This window comes from Bacillus rossius, chromosome 8 (genome assembly GCF_032445375.1).
Source record: "Bacillus rossius redtenbacheri isolate Brsri chromosome 8, Brsri_v3, whole genome shotgun sequence".
Taxonomy (NCBI): Eukaryota; Metazoa; Arthropoda; class Insecta; order Phasmatodea; family Bacillidae; genus Bacillus; species Bacillus rossius.
The window spans coordinates 69873533-69890616 of NC_086336.1; the positions used below are offsets into that span (position 1 = coordinate 69873533).

Sequence of the window (17084 nt, forward strand, 5' to 3'; positions counted from 1 at the left end):
TCAAAGCGCTCGATTCTTGTATTTTTCTACCGATATCTTCCCCTCCCCTCCCAAGTCTAACTGCTCTACCTCATGAAAATTCATGTGCGCCAGCTGTCGATAATTATTTTGATGTATGCAGACTAACTGTATCAGCGGACGTGTGATAGTCTGTTTCAATGTACGATGGACGTGAGGTACCGTAATCTAAAGGCTAGGCCATTACCCTCTCGCTGTAACGTTACAGAGACCTGCGTAATTTGGCGTTACTATTCGGTTAAACTCTTGATTGCTAGAGACCCGTGAATTTCGCGGATTCAATGACCTCCAGGATAGACTCCAATATCCTCTAACACTCGGGCTAATGCAAACTGTTCATTGGCTGCTGACTTGTGAGTCGTCTCGACTGGGTGGCCTGTGATTCGACACTTCTATGTGAGGGTCTCTAATTGGCCCTCAGTCCTCCAGATAAACTGTGAACCAATAGCAGAAGGATCGCTAAATGAATCCGCGTATCTTTCCATTGTCTGGTTTTTAGTAATCATCAGAGAACGAGAAATTGAATCAAAAGTCAAACTCGGAATTCTTTTCGACGTTTTCATTTGCCCGAAGGTTTACTACACCAATTACCGAATAGTCGAATTATATTGAGGACGTTCAAGCCAATGACAAATGACAGTCTCGATAAAAAAAACAGTTGTTTCAAGACTTGCCCATCAGGTCACACATCACGGTCTCGAATCATCACCATCATCAGTAGAGCCATGCACTATCAACCCACCTGGGTGTTAGAACTTTGTAGCATTGTCTGTGTTTCCTGGTTGGCTGTGTTTATTCCAAGCTCATGCCTACTGTCGGCACACCAATCATAGCCATCCAGTACTGAAGCAACCTGTCCTGAGTGGCCCGGTCAAATAAGGCGATGGCTTCTCTCGCAGACGGCTGCAAATCATTATCACGGGCATACTTAATGATATGGTCTGAAACAGTTCACCGTTTCAGTGATCTCTAGGATAGACTCCTCTATGCAGTCGGGAAAATTACACCTATTTATTGGCTACTGGCTCATGAAACCTGTTGACTGAAAAGCTTGTGATTAGATACTTATTTCGGCGAGGGTCTTTCAGACAAACTGCGATCCAATCAATTAAGTAGCAAAATGTTAAACGCATTTGCATTCTAGCCTGTCGCGAAGTGTAACCGCGAATTTTTCCGGTCTCTAGATATTGAAGTCTAATGAGCGATCAGGGTTTTTTTTTCTCTCTCGCGAAAGTTACATTATCCTAGTAATCAGACATCCTTTTATTTCCTTTTCCACCTCCTCCTCTCTCTTTCCCGTCGTACATTTCCTTCTGTGTGTCGTGTCACAGACGACCACCAGGCTGCGCGGTCTCGCAGATCCGAGGCACGCCTCCGCTTCTGTAGACTCTTGTGTTCTGGCCTCGGCGCCCGCGCTAGATGGTGTTGGCAGGCCTGCCCCAGGGGGGAGTACAGGCTAATGGAGAAGGGGCTCGGGCCTGGTAATTGGGTACGTGGCTTCACACGCTGATAGCGCCTTGCTAACGGGATCCACAGCACTTCGTTTGCTGGGCTGTGAAAGTGGAGGCTGAAGGCATATCTTCTCTTCCTCCGGCCCTCACGCGTCGTATTAGGTTGTGACGGGCGATATTTATCATCTATTCCTGAAAACAACTCCCTCGATTATGGCTCTGTTGTGTGTGAATCGATTTTCGAAGGTAGAAATTTCGATTCACATCCCCTCTCCCTAGTAACCTATTGTTCCTAATTTTTTTTATATATTAATTAGTACATCAATTGTGCTTAAATTTTCAAAGGTTTTTTTTTTCCTCAAAATTGTCTAACCAGTGCGCTTTATTATTTCCAGGGGTAAACGCCCTGACGGTACACCACTAACACACAGTCTCTCATCCGGAGCAGTTCATCCGAGAGAATGTTGTGCAGTGTTGCCAGATCTCTGCCGAAAGCGGAGGGAAACAGCCTCCCGGTTGGCAGTCACTCGAAAGGCATTCGTGAAGTAAGAGAGGGGTCGAGAGGCTGCCAGATGAATGGAAGTAGACTGCGCTTTCGAAGGACGACTCTGAATTCGGCCATACGACACTCAAGAAGGACAGAGAGAGTGTGGCGGACAGACCAGCCTGGAGGGGCGGAAGGCATTCCCCCCCACTGCGCCTCCCAAGAGAAGTGACGCACGGCCAAGACAACCAATCCGCGTCTCCACCCTCCATCTCGTCCCGCCCACCACCCACGGCAATGTAAGCGCTGACCCTGCTGGCGGAAGGCGGAGTTGCTCCCTGTCTGTGGAGGCCTCTTGACTGCGCATGTTAATAAGCACGGTGACACAATGTAAAGTCAAATTTTTTAATATTCAATTATCTTTCCCATAGGTAGAGACAGGAAAAATTTGCGGATTCATTTCGCGATAGGCTAGAATTCAAATAGTTATACCTCAGTGCTGCCTCTGCTATTGCCTCACAACTCACCTGGATGACTCTGGGCCAATGAGAAAAACTCAACTACAGCAGTATCAAATCACAGACTGCTACGTTGGGACGTCTCACAAGACAGCAGCCAATGAGTGGGTGACATTTGAATGAGTGTACGTAGAACTATGGAGTTCATGCTAGAGGTCATTGAACCCGCGAATTTTTCAGGTCCCTACCCATAGGTTTAAAAATTAATGCTTGAATGAAACATCAATTTAGGTTAAAAAAAAAAATAATGCTCTTAATTTTCGTAAGAAAATACTCAGTTTTATCTCGAGAGGAAAAAAAAACATATTTCATATATGCAGAAATAACCGTAGCCGTGTGTGATACAAACTTACAATATATTTCTTGTTATATTACACTCTGGTTCTTGGCATCTGATTTCCAGAGGTATGTTTTGTAAAAGTACAGAAAAATATTTTGTGTGTGGCCTGATACAACTCGAAAACCATCAAAAGAAAGTGTCCACTAACTGCCTTCACGAGGCGAGCAAGAAAACGCGGCCTCAAGGAGGCCTTGGCAGGCTCTCGGGCGAGACAACTCCTGGCATGGGCATGGATCCCGAGGGGGAGGGGGGGCATGGGGCCCGGGCCCCCTCCTGTAAATAAGAAGCCCCTCTGTACTTGTAAAAGCGTGACTGTGAAACGGGGTTTGATGTCAAAACTACGACTTATGGAAAACTTTCTACATATTTTAAAGTTTCCTGCTTATTGCATGCACGTAGGCGAAAATAGGCGCAGTGTACAATATATAAGCACCATATCCTGTGACGACGTGTCAGTTAACCCCACGTGCAGAAATCTCGGGGCGCGCGCTCTCCCTCCACCCGTGTAAATTTCCGCGGGAACGCCTTGCGCCAGATGTGGTGCTAGCCGAAGAGTTTCACATGGAAAATGGTGCAGCTACCTTTCCTTCGCGAAACACATGTCAAATCATTATCATGTGGTATAAAAAACACCTATACAACTTATCAATATAAGCAGACAGAGCCTTTCTAGAAAAACCTCGGAGAAGAAAACATACAAGCTTATTTTATAGCATTGATGCACACGAGAAACTTGCTGGAATGCTGGAGATGACTCGCCCATAAATTTCTGAGGAGGGCCTCACAGGCCTATGGTCGGCTACAAAATAATATTTTATTTAGTTGAAACCATGAGAGCAATAATTAATTATTAATCTCTGTACTTTCGGCTCACGAAGTACTAACTGTTCATAGATTCTAGGACTCCCTTGAGAATCTAAGAATATGGCCAAATGATCTCATGTTTTTCTTTGGTAGTAGGCCTGACATCAGACCGTTGAGTTGAACACCCATAAAAATAACACACAATTACATTTTTACTTAATATATAATTGCAGCAGTGAATTAAACATTTCGTTGACTAGTCACAGTAGAGGAGAACATCTGTAAAATATAATTTCCACAGAGTTTTTAATACTTGATTGGGTTTACTTGTCGGCTGGACGCCACCGCGTGTTCCAAGGTTGTGCAGGTTAGTTCAGCTAAAGTCTAGAAGACGACGTGAGATTGGCTACCCAACTACCTGTGGTTTGTCGCGATTCTTCCCGGACTTCTGGAAGACTTGGTGATCAGTCTTCACGCGACGACCAGGATAGAGGTGGCTTTGGTCGAACCTGGCCAAATACGGAGCATGGCTCGTGGCTTCGTGGAAGGGTCAGTAGGTGGAGGGGGTGCCCACCCCGCCAGACTCCTGCAGCGCCCGGATCTGGTCCCACCTCGCACACGTGATGGTGGCCGCGCCGAGGCTGTCGCTGCTGGACCTCAGGCGCTCGGCCACGTGCTGGATGGGCGACATCCCGAGCACCACGTGGCCCGTGGAGATGAGCTCCCGCAGCCTCCCGCAGCGCCGCAGCACGCAGCGAAGCACGTCCGACCTCACGCTCGGCCTGGTCTGGAATTCGTGGCCCTTGCACATGACCACGACCAGCTTCACGAGTCGGCGGTTGTACCTCGCCACGCAGCGCAGCAGGTCGTTGGCGTCGCTCCTGTTCTCCAGGCGCAGCACCTGCAGGAACCTGGCCCTCCTCAGCACGCGGCACGCCTGCAGGGTCGACCACCTCCTCTGGTCCAGCTGCAGGATCCTCCAGTGGTACGGGTCCGCCGCGAGCCTCCGGAACCTCCTGCTGACGGCCGACAGAGACCCGCGCTGCTCCACCGGCAGATGCTGGAAGATCCTGCCCAGGAGCTCGTCCGGCAGCTGCTCCAGTCCCACCATGTCGCGACAAACAGTCCGGAGAAACTTATAAAATTTAGATTTCACTTGAAAATTTTGCTCCTTCGTGATTATTGACGGAATAAAAAATAACGTTTGAATTGCCAGGCAACAAAAAAATAATATGAATTGTTAAACTCTTTCAACTGTTGTCATTCTTGAAATTATTCATGGTAACTGATTCTTATTGAATCCCGGCTATCAATGTTTAAAATTTATTTTCACCGGAGCTTGATATTCGTTAGCAATTGTTTTGTTACGACCTATGTGGGGAAGAACTGGGTTCGCAAGGGATAGCCCAATTGTGACCAGTTGTGAACCACCACTGCCCATTGCCGCCTGTGTGTGTTACTCTTCGGGCTGCTACCCAGAGAAGCTACTTACCTCTTCTTCCTGCTGTGCTCCTGGTGGAAAGCGCTTGTTGTTTCTAGCCAACCTGCCCATTGGCCCCGCCATTTATACATGTGTCTCCACCAGGTTCGTGTACAGAGGGTGTGTGTGACCCACCACTATTCCTGGCCACCTGTGCGTGGTACTCTTAGAGCTGCTAGCCGGTTGAAGCTTCTTACCTCTTCTTCCTGCTTCGAGAGCGATAAAAAAGAATTGCTCAGGAACGTCCTGTCCAATTGGAACCCACGTGCTGATCCCTTCATTTGACCAATTGCAAATGATCACTGCAGTTGGCAAAAATTCAGCGTTGAGTCTGTCCGCGACTTTCCTGCTGGGCAGCATCACGAGGATCGTGAAGGCAGCCGACCGACCTCAGCTCACGGAGCTGTTCACCAAGTCCACCAAGACCTGGCCGGGTGTGTCGTCGACATCTTCTTGGTCCAGTGGTCCTTGTAGTCCTCGACGCGCAGCTGGGCCAGTCTCTGGCTGCGCTCAGCCACGCGGCTCAGGAGCTCACCTTCATCGCTCCAGGCCTGGAGTGTGAGCTCCTCCAGGATACGGCACGCCTCCAGAGTCTGGTCCACCTCCGGGATCCTCCATCCCCAGCCTCCGGAACCTCCTGCTGACGGCCGCCATCTGTCGAGTGCAGGGCGGAATATTGTTCCCAGTGCATATTGGCTCAACTAGTATTCACGTTGTAGGAATGGTATACGTAATACGTTACTGTTTCGTAAGTGGATTGACCACACACAATTGAACTTACTTAAATACTAGAATATATAAGATACTTATCATTTGAATGTTTAAAAATTCTACAGCAAAGATTTTTTTGTCTTTCCATAGACTAAGTATGAACACGCAAATTTTTTTTTTGGTGGAAATATCTTGGAAATATCTATTTTATTTCCTGCAGGCAGGCTTTGAATATAAAAAAGGCACATATTTATAATGCCATTTATAATATAAATCTTTGAAAAACATTTATTTGTGTTTTCGGTACTGGCTTTGTACTTTATAGTTCAGTTTTGGAAGTATTTCTTAGACATCGCCGGCTAAATGGATAAAGTTATTACTGAAGTGTATTTCAGTTTAAAAAGACACTATTTTAATGGTTCGACTGTCCGTTAAATTTAGATATCTTTATAATAAAGATAATTTACTATTGTTAAAGTTATAATCAAAATTAAAAACGTTATATAGTTTTATGTTTGATGATTACAGTGAGGCTTATTTTATTCTAGTATCATTATGCTATCCTATTACGTTTTGTATTTTTTTTAATTGTTTATTTAATCCAAACACTATAAATCTGTGGAGTCATTTTATAGTCAAATATTTTAATCCTACTTTCCTGTTTTTCAAATTAATATATTTGGTGCTAGGTATTGACAGTTATAAAATCCTCTTTATAACAAGTTTCTTAATATTTGATTTTCCTTCATATGCGTTAATTTTTTTTATGTACAATATGATCTTTACTCAACAGTGGTCTTCTTAGTACTAACGTTACCTCCTTGCAGTACAAAGTATTTATTAGTGCATATCATTGAATAGACTAACAAACACTGCTTAATGCCTTAATTTTTTTTGTGGCCGGTAAAATTATTTGCCTACAGTATATTTGCTTGAATAAAATAGGAAAAAGTTAGATTAAGTAATCTCATTAGGTACTAATAGATACAATTATGAGTATTACTATAGTAGGGATGGAGAAATGGAGCCGTGCATGACCGCAGATGCCCCGGGTTTCAGATGACTACGTGTTCCAGCTGCGCCGCAAGGCATCTCGCTTGTTGTCTCTAGTCGACCTGCCCATTGGCCCCACCGCCTCCGACCTGCGCCACCACCAGGTTCGTGCCCGGAGAGTGATACCACCGCCTTCTATTGCCACTAGCGTGAGCTGCTACCTCTCCTTCCTGCTGCGCTCCTGGTGGAAGACGCTTGTTGTCTCCATCGACTCGTCTCTATCCAGACCAGGGACGTAGCTGAGATATCGGTATACTTGCTACCTCCCCAACCCCAATAGAGATGCGTTTGAATTTGTAGTCTTTTTATCTAGTCCATGTTTTTTTTTGAGAAAACTGTTATGAGTACCAACTACAATATATGTTGGCAAACATATCAATCAAAAACAGTATCTATATATTCCATTTGCGAAATCTGGCCAACGCTTTTGGTCTATATTGCAAGTAAACCTTGTGTGGAACATTCCTGAACCTAATGGTCCTCTATCAAGATCTTTTCTTTCAAGTTCTTTATCAAAAGTTAATTTATTTTCGCTTCGTGAAAATCAATTTAAGAGCTGAGTACAACAATCAGGTGGTCCAATTAATTACTTTACGTAGAGCACTCTTCAAAATGGAATACAATAATTTTTTGTTTTCTTAAAAAAAAAGTATCAACATGCAAATTATAAGTTTTGTGGTGATATCTATGTTGGTTCCTGCAGGCAGGCATCCAACATAAAAATCACACATATTTATTATGCTGTTTCTAAAAAAAACTTTTAAAAAAACCTTTTTTATGACATTTCTAGGTTCGGAATATTTAGCCAAATATTATAGTAGGATAATATTAGAAAGTCACGAATCGCATGGAACGGAAATATGTAACCACGGTGCTGCCATCTGTGGATGTTGACAATGTTCACAACGATAAAGGGATACTTTATAGTATTAACTGTTTAATGAACGTGGACAGTATTTTAATAAAATTCCTTGTCGAAAATCCGAGCCAAAGCTGGGGTTTAGTATTTCATCGTGTCTTTTTTCTCTTTTATCGAATGGTTTTATAGTCGATGTAGCTGCTCCGGCAGTGAATTCTAGCGGCGGGCGCGGAAACTACGTGTGAGTCGTGTCGAGAAATGTAGTTGGAAACACAATTTTCTTATATTTAATACGTACGTTCGGCATCATTTCTACGTTGAATTTGGTGTACGATTTTCGTATGATGACGTAGAGACCTGAAAAATTCGCGGATTCATTCGGTGATAGGCTAGAATTCAAACACATATACCTATTAGATAATTTTGTTATTGGCTTACTGTTCATCTTGGCGAATCTCAATCAGTTATAAATCCTCAAGCAAAGAAGGATCGAATCACAGACAAACCAGCTGAGACGACTTACAAGTCAACAACCAATGAACTTGCGTTATTTGCCCGAGTGTACAGGATAATGTGCAGTCTATCCTGAAGGTCATCGAAACCGCGAATTTTCCAGGTCTCTAATGAAATTAGGGACCGGAAAAATTCGCGGGTTCAATGACCTCTAGCATGAACTTCATGGTTCTACGTACACTCATTCAAATGTCACCCACTCATTGGCTGCTATCTTGTGAGACGTCCCAACGTAGCAGTCTGTGATTTGATGCTGCTTTAGTTGAGTTTTTCTCATTGGCCCAGAGTCATCCAGGTGAGTTGTGAGCCAATAGCAGAGGCAGCACTGAGGTATAACTATTTGAATTATAGCCTATCGCGAAATGAATCCGCTAATTTTTCCGGTCTCTACAATGATAAGTGTATCTGCAACATGAGAACACATGGACCCGCTCGTGGCCGAGGTTGTATGTTGCATGTCTCTGTGCGAGCACTGGAAGTCTTGCTCACATCCCCCCCTCCACTCATCATTCTCCTGTCGGAACTTCTCTTGTGTCCGGGAGCTGGCGTCTTCATCCCCGGCTTTGTTCCCGAAGACCGCGGGACTTCCTGGCCCGCTGCTGTGGCAAGTGGCCGCGCGCTCGATAGCCCACCTGATATCGATCTGTATCGATCCGGCCCGGAGACAAAGAGGTTGGTGAACGAGGGAGCTCGCGGAGGTACAAAGGGAGTCGCGAGACGAGCGCTTTGGCGTCGGCGGACACGCGGGGTTGCCTCGACACTTCGACAGACGGGGCAGGAGTCTCCGGTGGCTGAATCCCACAGTGGATGTTCCCTGGCTCGTAACCCTCAGTTAGAAGAGAGGTATGCAACTTGCCGTACGCGCGTGCACTGATAGCTGCCTGCTATACACGTTGCTGCAGCTGTTTGATTCATATATTTCCTTGATTTAAATTATGTGTAGAGACCGGAAAAATTCGCGGATTCATTTCGCGATAGGCTAGAATTCAAATAGTTATACCTCAGTGCTGCCTCTGCTATTGGCTCACAACTCACCTGGATAACTCTGGGCCAATGAGAAAAACTCAATTAAAAGCAGCATCAAATCACAGACTGCTACGTTGATACGTCTCACAAGGCAGCAGCCAATGAGTGGGTGACATTTGAATGAGTGAACGTAGAACTATGGAGTTCATGCTAGAGGTCATTGAACCCGCGAATTTTTCAGGTCCCTATTTATAAAGTAGAGCGAGTACGCGTCCGATTGAAGTTCACGTGTCTTAAGTAATTCATTGGCGATATTGTCAGACCTCCGATAATAACTCATATTTTGAAGGCTTTTATTTATAAACTACTGGACCGGAACTAAATCGTACCCTTCAGTGCTTTTGCCGTCACAAAGTTGCTTGGCTATTCTTTAAAAAATTCTTTCACACAAGGATGCCAGTCCATAAACATTTCGGTCGGGTGCTAAAGCTCAGTTGTGTAGTTCGATCGCAAAGCCGGATGTTAGCCGCGAAGGGGAAAATAAAAAAAGGGCTCTCGGCACTTAACCTACCTGGCGCGTCGCCAAAGCCTTACTTGGTTATTTGTCTCCAAGAGTGTAGGTCATTGTACAGTCTGCGCACTTTAAAACTGTAACACCCCTGCATGTAGCTTATCTCTAGGGACCGGAAAAATTCGCGGGTTCAATGACATGTAGGATGAACTCTATAGTTCTTCGTACACTCGGTCAAATGCCACCCACTCATTGGCTGCTGTCTTGTGAGACGTTCCAGCGTAGTAGCCTGTGATTCGATAAAGCTTTGGTCGGGCGTTTCTCATTGGCCCAGAGTCATCCAGGTGAGTTGTGAGCCAATAGCAGAGGCAGCACTGAGGTATAAATATTTGTATTTTAGCCTATCGAGAAATGAACTCGCGAATTTTTCCGGTCTGTACCTATCTCTGCTGACTGGATATCATGTTATTTCCCACCGTACTTCACTAGCAGGTTGTATTGATGACTCGGTATCAAACGCCATTTTGATTTTGTTTTCTTTTTTGCGGCCGGGCTCAAGGTTAAGGTCATCCGAGATGGCCGTCATGACGTCACACTCCCAAGATGGCTGACGACCCGGGTCAGGGACAGGGTTATAGGTCAAGGTCAAAGGTTAAGGTGACACAAGATGGCGGCCGTAAATTCACATTTCAAGATGGTGGACACCGACAGTACCAATCCATAAGGGCAGGTATTTTTCGCGAAAAGATCTGAACGCCTATTAGACTGCAACAAGCTATACCCGCAACTGTGGTTTCTTCCTTGTGATTGGCGTCCGTTTGCGAGAGAAGTCGTTGCCTTATTTGACAGAGTCATTCAGGACGCTTTTGCTTCCGCACTGAATTATTGTGATTGGTTTTGTAACAATCGACATGTAACTGAAAGAGAATCACCCAATAACGGAACGCAGATAATGCTACAGTGTTTTAACTTTCAGCTAGTCTCGAAATCGTTTCGCGAAATCTGCATGCCCCTACCAATCCACATTCCGACTTAAGCCGCATAAGCCCCTATTATATACTACTTAAGAAGTATCAAGTCACGCGCAAGACAGTTGAGACGTTTCGCAAGTCAACAACCAATGAGCGAGTGAAATTGTTCGAGCATGCATAGGATAATGAAGTCTAGCCTGGAGGTAAATTGAAACCGAGAAATTTTCCAGTTCCTGTGAATAGTTAATTGTAGGGCCATGCATTTTTGCGAAAAGATTTCGAGACTAGCTGAGAGTTAAAAAACACTGTAGCATTGTCTGTGTTTCGTGATTGGTTGAGTTTCTTTCGGGCGTATATTAACTGTTGGTTCACGAATCACAGCCATTCTGTGCGGAAGAAAACGTGGTCTCTCAAATGATGCAAATGCGTCTATTGCAAACGGCCGCCAACTGCAAGGAAAAAACCGCTGGTTTTGGGCATACCTTGTTGCAGTCTATTGGGTGCTGGATATCGTGAATTTATTCTCCGCGTTCAAACATATATGTACACCAATTTTCGTGGAGATATGTTGAACGGTTTAGAAGTTTATCCGCTGCAGCGCCATCTAGCGGCGAATTCGAAAAAAAAAAATGGGTAGCAAAAAAACATGCTTCATGAAAAAAAAAAAAAACGCTTCGATGTGCCCACTATCATGGCGATTGGTCAAACGGTATCGGAGTTTATCGACGTGATACATACATACTAACATCCTATTTTATATACTTATATGTGTGTGTATGTGTATGTATGAAGCCTTTATACAGCTGCGATTAGTTTTGATATACAGCTGCTAACCAGTTGACTACAAGTTCAGAACTTCCAGTCCATAGACTAATAATACCTCCATGGTTTGGATGATATGAGGTGAGTGGCTTTGCAGTGTATGGCTCTCGCGAGTGCGTCCATTGGCCGCCGACAGATCAGGGCGCTGTTAGCTCAGACAACAGGCCGAGGGTCGTAAAGCTGGCGAGATTGGAGGAACACCTCCCCCCCCCCCCCCCCCCGAGTGACGTAACAGACTCCCACGGACAGACTCCCACGTCGACGAGTGTCCAAAATTTTCATCTTCAATTGGCGAAGAACGCCGGTTACAAATTATTAGGGACCTGAAAAATTCGCGGGTTCAATGACCTGCAGGATGAACTCCATAGTTCTACGTACACTCATTCAAATGTCACCCACTCATTGGCTGCTGTCTTGTGAGACGTCCCAACGTAGCAGTCTGTGATTTGATGCTGCTTTAGTTGAGTTTTTCTCATTGGCCCAGAGTCTTCCAGGTGAGTTGTGAGCCAATAGCAGAGGCAGCACTGAGGTATAACTATTTGAATTCTAGCCTATCGCGAAATGAATCCGTGAATTTTTCGGTCTCTACAAATTATCCAGGAATCTCCTAAACTTACAGCTATTTTTTTTCGTAAACATACGAACACGTTCACTGACTTTGAACATGGTTACAAAAGAATCATCGTGGTATAGTAACATAACATTCAAAAACATGTTAAGTATACAGTAAGAACATCTTATTTTGTCCACGTCGGGTGGTAGACGAAATGCGGCGCATTTTTCTACAGTGATCCAGATATTTGAAATTACGGAGAACTCTTCGTTAAAGAGTCCGTAAATTTTCTGTTTTTTTGTTTTTGTTTTTGTTTTTTTTTTTTGCTAACAGCGTAAAGGACACATCCCTACTATTCGAGAAAACAGCAGGAATGTTCCTGCAGGCAGCGGCAGTCGAAATGTTTGACCTTATCTCGGCTAGAGTGTAGTAACGATTTCGATACGTACTTCCACTCTGAGCCCGGCGCTCCGTCGGGCAGTTGCACAGCAGCTTCTGTGCAGTTCCCACGCGCGCTCATGAGTAAACCACGAGGCGAGAAGGCGCGCACACACACGCGCACACCCCCCCTACTCCACCCCCTGAGTCCTTGCCACCCTCGTGTGGCACAGGAGTTGCAGGGGGTGTTGCAGGAAGGCAGTCCACCCTGGGATCAAACACCCGCAAACAGAACCCTCTTGTTGTGGTGTGGGAGATCGGGGAAGGCGCCAGCAGTGCTCAGGACACAGCCAACTGTCTGGTCAGCTGAGTGAGGCGGTGACTATGCTGGGATGGTGGCCCCAGCCGCTGGTCATAGCCGAAGCTCTAACACCCTCCCGATCAACAACAGGGAGCGATCCATCACAGTTATGTTTTTTTCTTAAAAGCTCTGGAATGTTTTAAAAAGTCTACTTGGTTCATTCGAGTGACTTGGAGGGGGTGTATCTTATGTTTCAGTTCAAAGGCTTGAATATTTTTATTATACACGTATTTGTTTCTTATAAATATCTTTCGTTAATTTTTCTTTGTCCTGAGCCTTTATTTTCTTTGTTCAGGCATCGTGCATAAATACTTCACACTGAGTTTCCAGATCTCGTACCATCCTGTTCTACGAACGATTTATTGCTTAACCGAGCTTATATCTTCTCTCTTTGGTTATCTTCTTTCCTTGAATCTTCTACGTTTTGCTTTGCAAGCATTCCCTTCTTCTCTTAACTTATTTCGGCGTTATTTTGTTCTTTTATCTTCTTACTCCAGTTAGCATCTCGACATCTCGACATCTCGACATCTTGACATCTCGACATCTACTGAACACCTGATCACAGCGCCTGCAAGAGTGACGTAAATTGTCCGCTTCTCGCACGTATGAAAAAGGAGAAAAAAAATTTAGAATCACCCTTGTAAATTTTTTTAATGTTTAACTTCTTAGCTCTCGGTACACGGCATTTGGTAGCAGTAGTTTCGTGAATGGAACGAAAATGTGTAACCACGGTGCTGCCACCTGTGGTGGATGGCGCGAACCAAAGTTCACAAAGACAAAGGGAAACCTAATAGTATTAACTTTTTAATAAAATTTCTTGTTGAAAATCAGGTCCAAAACCAGGGTTAAGTATTTTTTTTTCGAGTCTTTTCTAGCTTTTATCGGAGCCGTTTCATTATATATAGTTTAACATTTATTCCAGCAAATGGAATGATTCGATTATCGAAGTAGCTGCTCCGGTAGCGAATTCTAGCGGCGGGTGCGGAAACCACTTGCGATTCGCGTCCAGAAATTTGTGTATATTTATCACGCTCGGCATTATTTTAAAGTATTCTACTTTGTATTTCGTGTGGGAGTTTCGTATTATAATAAGTATACATTTGCAACATGAGAAGCACATGAGTATTTGCTCGTTACCGAGGTTTAGACGTTAACGTATCTCCGGGCGAGTAACGAAAGATTCGCTCACATGTTATTTTTTTTCTTTTTCGCCCATGTGATTAATGGCCGTGTGTAATGGTTCCTCGCCACGCGACGCTCCGTCCCCTCCCCCACCCACCCCCTCCGAGCAGGCTTATTGGCCTTGTCACGTGCTCTCCGCGCTAGGGGTGGAGGGGTGAGTGGTGAGGGGTGTTTTATCGCCCGTCGCCTCGCGCGCCGACACCCCCGCACTCCCCCTCCTCCTAGCTGGGTGCTGCAGGGTGTCCACAGTTAGTACTTTCCTACCAGATCTAGTACTTTTAGTGGTCTAGCACATTTACGCTCACATCTAGTACTTTTTTTCTTTGATATAGTAATATTACAGTAACTCCAGTATGTTTTATTATTAACCGTGATTATTTTTTAAAAAACTATGGAATGTATGTGTGTGTGGTGTGATATTTAAGTTAGAGCATTGCAATTTCATTATAACTTCCTAAATTGTTAAAACCATAACGAATTATAATTTTGTACTTTTTTTTTTCAAATCTAGTGCTTTTTTCTTGCCTGAGTTGGTACGAAATATTTTTTTTTCCTCGTGGGCACCCTGCCTGGCGGTCCAGGGGTGTTGTGCCCGGGACATAGTCGTCTCGGGTCTGACTCGCACTATACAACAGGCACGATGTCCTCGCAGTAACACCGGTGCGCAGTTAGAAACCGTTTCTGGACGTGGAACATAGTCTTTAAAATATTGCGTCCACAGTGGGAGGCAATAAAAAAAAACATAACCTCACCTTAACTACCTACTAAAAAAGTGAGTTGTCTGTAAAGTCGGTGTACGGACGATAATTATACGTGATAAAGTCACAAGAAAACATTGATAAAAATTTGCATACTTTTTTTTTAATTTTCATAAATATTATTTACAGTTTTTGCAAATTTAATTTAAATAATTTGTTTAAATATAATCACGAACAATTAGTTAAAAAGCCCGCCTTAACCTGTTTGATATTATATAAGATTTTCTCGCACGGTGATTGGCCGGTTCTTGCACGCTCGGCTCAGGCGGAACGTGACAATGAGTCACGGTTTTTCGTGCGTGCAGCCGGCGTTCATCGATTTATAAAGACATTATCACGTCAAAAAACGAATGATAAAATCGGGGGATACAGTTTGGTGTTGCAGCCACACATCTATCATCTCCATCCAAAAATTTGATAAACACCGCTGGATAACTAAAGGATCAAAGAATTCGTTACGCCAAGTGAGGACAGTGACGCATCGCGCGCAGTGGAGGGGGAAGCGCCGCCATTTTGAGGTCATTTTGCTGCGTTTTGAGATTTCCATTTAGTATATAACCTTTGACTCATAGAAGCTACGACGTTCGTTTGGGTTTCAGTCGTCAGATCTCGTCAAAATATATCGATTGCATATATAAAACAATAGTGTAAAATAGTTACAGTGAATATATAGTGTTAAAATAAAAAAACATGATTATAACGTACATAAAATAGCGTATTTTATATTTTGTGTAGAAAATCTTACCTGTTACGTACACGTATTCACGTACAACACACGGCCGTGTCCATGACACAGCCACATCCCATTTTTTTTTTACAAGAGGGACTTGTGTTCATAAAACTGAACCCAGGTACAGTCCAACAAAAAAAAACAGCGACTGCATTGGTTCCATGCAAGTAGGCTAATTGTTAGGGACTGGAAAAATTCACGGGTTCAATGACCTCTAGCATGAACTCTATAGTTCTACGTACACTCGGTCAAATGTCACCCACTCATTGGCTGCTGTGTTGTAAGACCTCCCAACGTAGCAGCCTGTGATTTGATGCTGCTTTAGTTGAGTTTTTCTCATTGGCCCAGAGTCATCCAGGTGAGTTGTGAGCCAATAGTAGAGGCAGCACTGAGGTATAACTATTTCAATTCTAGCCTATCGCGAAATAAATCCGCGAGTTTTTCCGGTCTCTACTAATAACACCTCAGCCTCTCGTCCTGAATGGCTCCGGCCTAGTAAGCCACTGGCTTCTCTCGCAGACGGCCGCCAATCACAAGGAAGAAGAAACCGCCGGCGAAGGGTATACCTTGTTGCAGTCTAACGGAAGAGCAAAGCAAATGTATGGATTTTCGGTATACCTTGCGACCAAAAGATTCCCCAAAAATTTCTGTGTCTCATATTTATCATTCACCTGTTTCGCACCTACAATAACATGCCAAATATGCTTACATTAATCCATAAAAATGTATTTAAAACTACAGAACTAAAATCTTCATTCCTGCCCCTAGGTTACTTAACTGTTCTGGTGTCATTTGCTCGTTTATCTCTATTATTATTCGAGCTAGTTTCAAGCTTAACTCTTATGGTTCGACCAGGGACCGGGAGTTCACGCTATGTGGGCGGCCGGCGGCAGGCGGACTGCTTGGGCCACTCGACTCCTGAGTGCGCGGAGTGGCGCGATAACAGTCGGCCCCTGCTTCCGGCACCCGCCGGGGGTCGCCGCGCTAATTCCCACAGCGCCGCCTCCATAGGTGGGTGGAGGGAGGGGGGTGCCTAATGAAGTGCGCGGACCATTCCCGCCCGTCTCATTCCGCTAACTCGATAGCGCGCGCCATTTCGCGAAGCAGGAAGTGTTAGGCCCTAGCCAACCAGAGAACGGAAAGAGATCCCCCCTCCTCCTCCTTCCTTACTCGATAAACTAAAAAAAAATAATAATACAGACCAATATATAGAGACCAGAAATATTCGCGGATTAATTTCGCGATAGGCTAGAATTCAAATAGTTATACCTCAGTGCTGCCTCTGCTGTTGGCTCACAACTCACCTGGATGACTCTGGGCCAATGAGAAAAACTCAACTAAAGCAGCATCAAATCGCAGACTGCTACGTTGGGACGTCTCACAAGGCAGCGGCCAATGAGTGGGTGACATTTGAATGAGTGTACGTAGAACTATGGAGTTCATGCTAGAGGTCATTGAACCCGCGAATGTTTCAGGTCCCTATTTATTGGTAGGTTACCAGTGATGTGTGCGCGTAGCTCCGGGAAAAGTTCGTGCGCCCAGCTGACATAATCCCAGAGCTGACCGGCATCCGACGTGCCTCTGAAGGAAAAGTCCTCCCTCAAGTCCAGTACACGGTCTC

General features: G+C 44.6%; 1 protein-coding gene across 5 annotated transcripts in view; it reads left to right on the forward strand.

Moving 5' to 3' along the window:
* The window catches only part of LOC134535234 (ras-related protein Rab-3), a 70131-nt gene that overhangs the window by 10521 nt on the left and 42526 nt on the right, over positions 1 to 17084 (forward strand). For 3 of the 5 annotated variants that reach the window (XR_010075590.1, XR_010075591.1, XM_063374299.1), the window contains exon 2: positions 6866 to 6963. The exons of the other annotated variants lie outside the window; for them this stretch is intronic. Coding sequence is in view for 1 of the 3 variants with exons in the window: in XM_063374299.1 (XP_063230369.1) it covers positions 6866 to 6963 (98 nt within the window). In the remaining 2 variants the exon portion in view is untranslated. The remainder of the gene's footprint in view (positions 1 to 6865; positions 6964 to 17084) is intronic. 5 annotated transcript variants of the gene reach the window in all.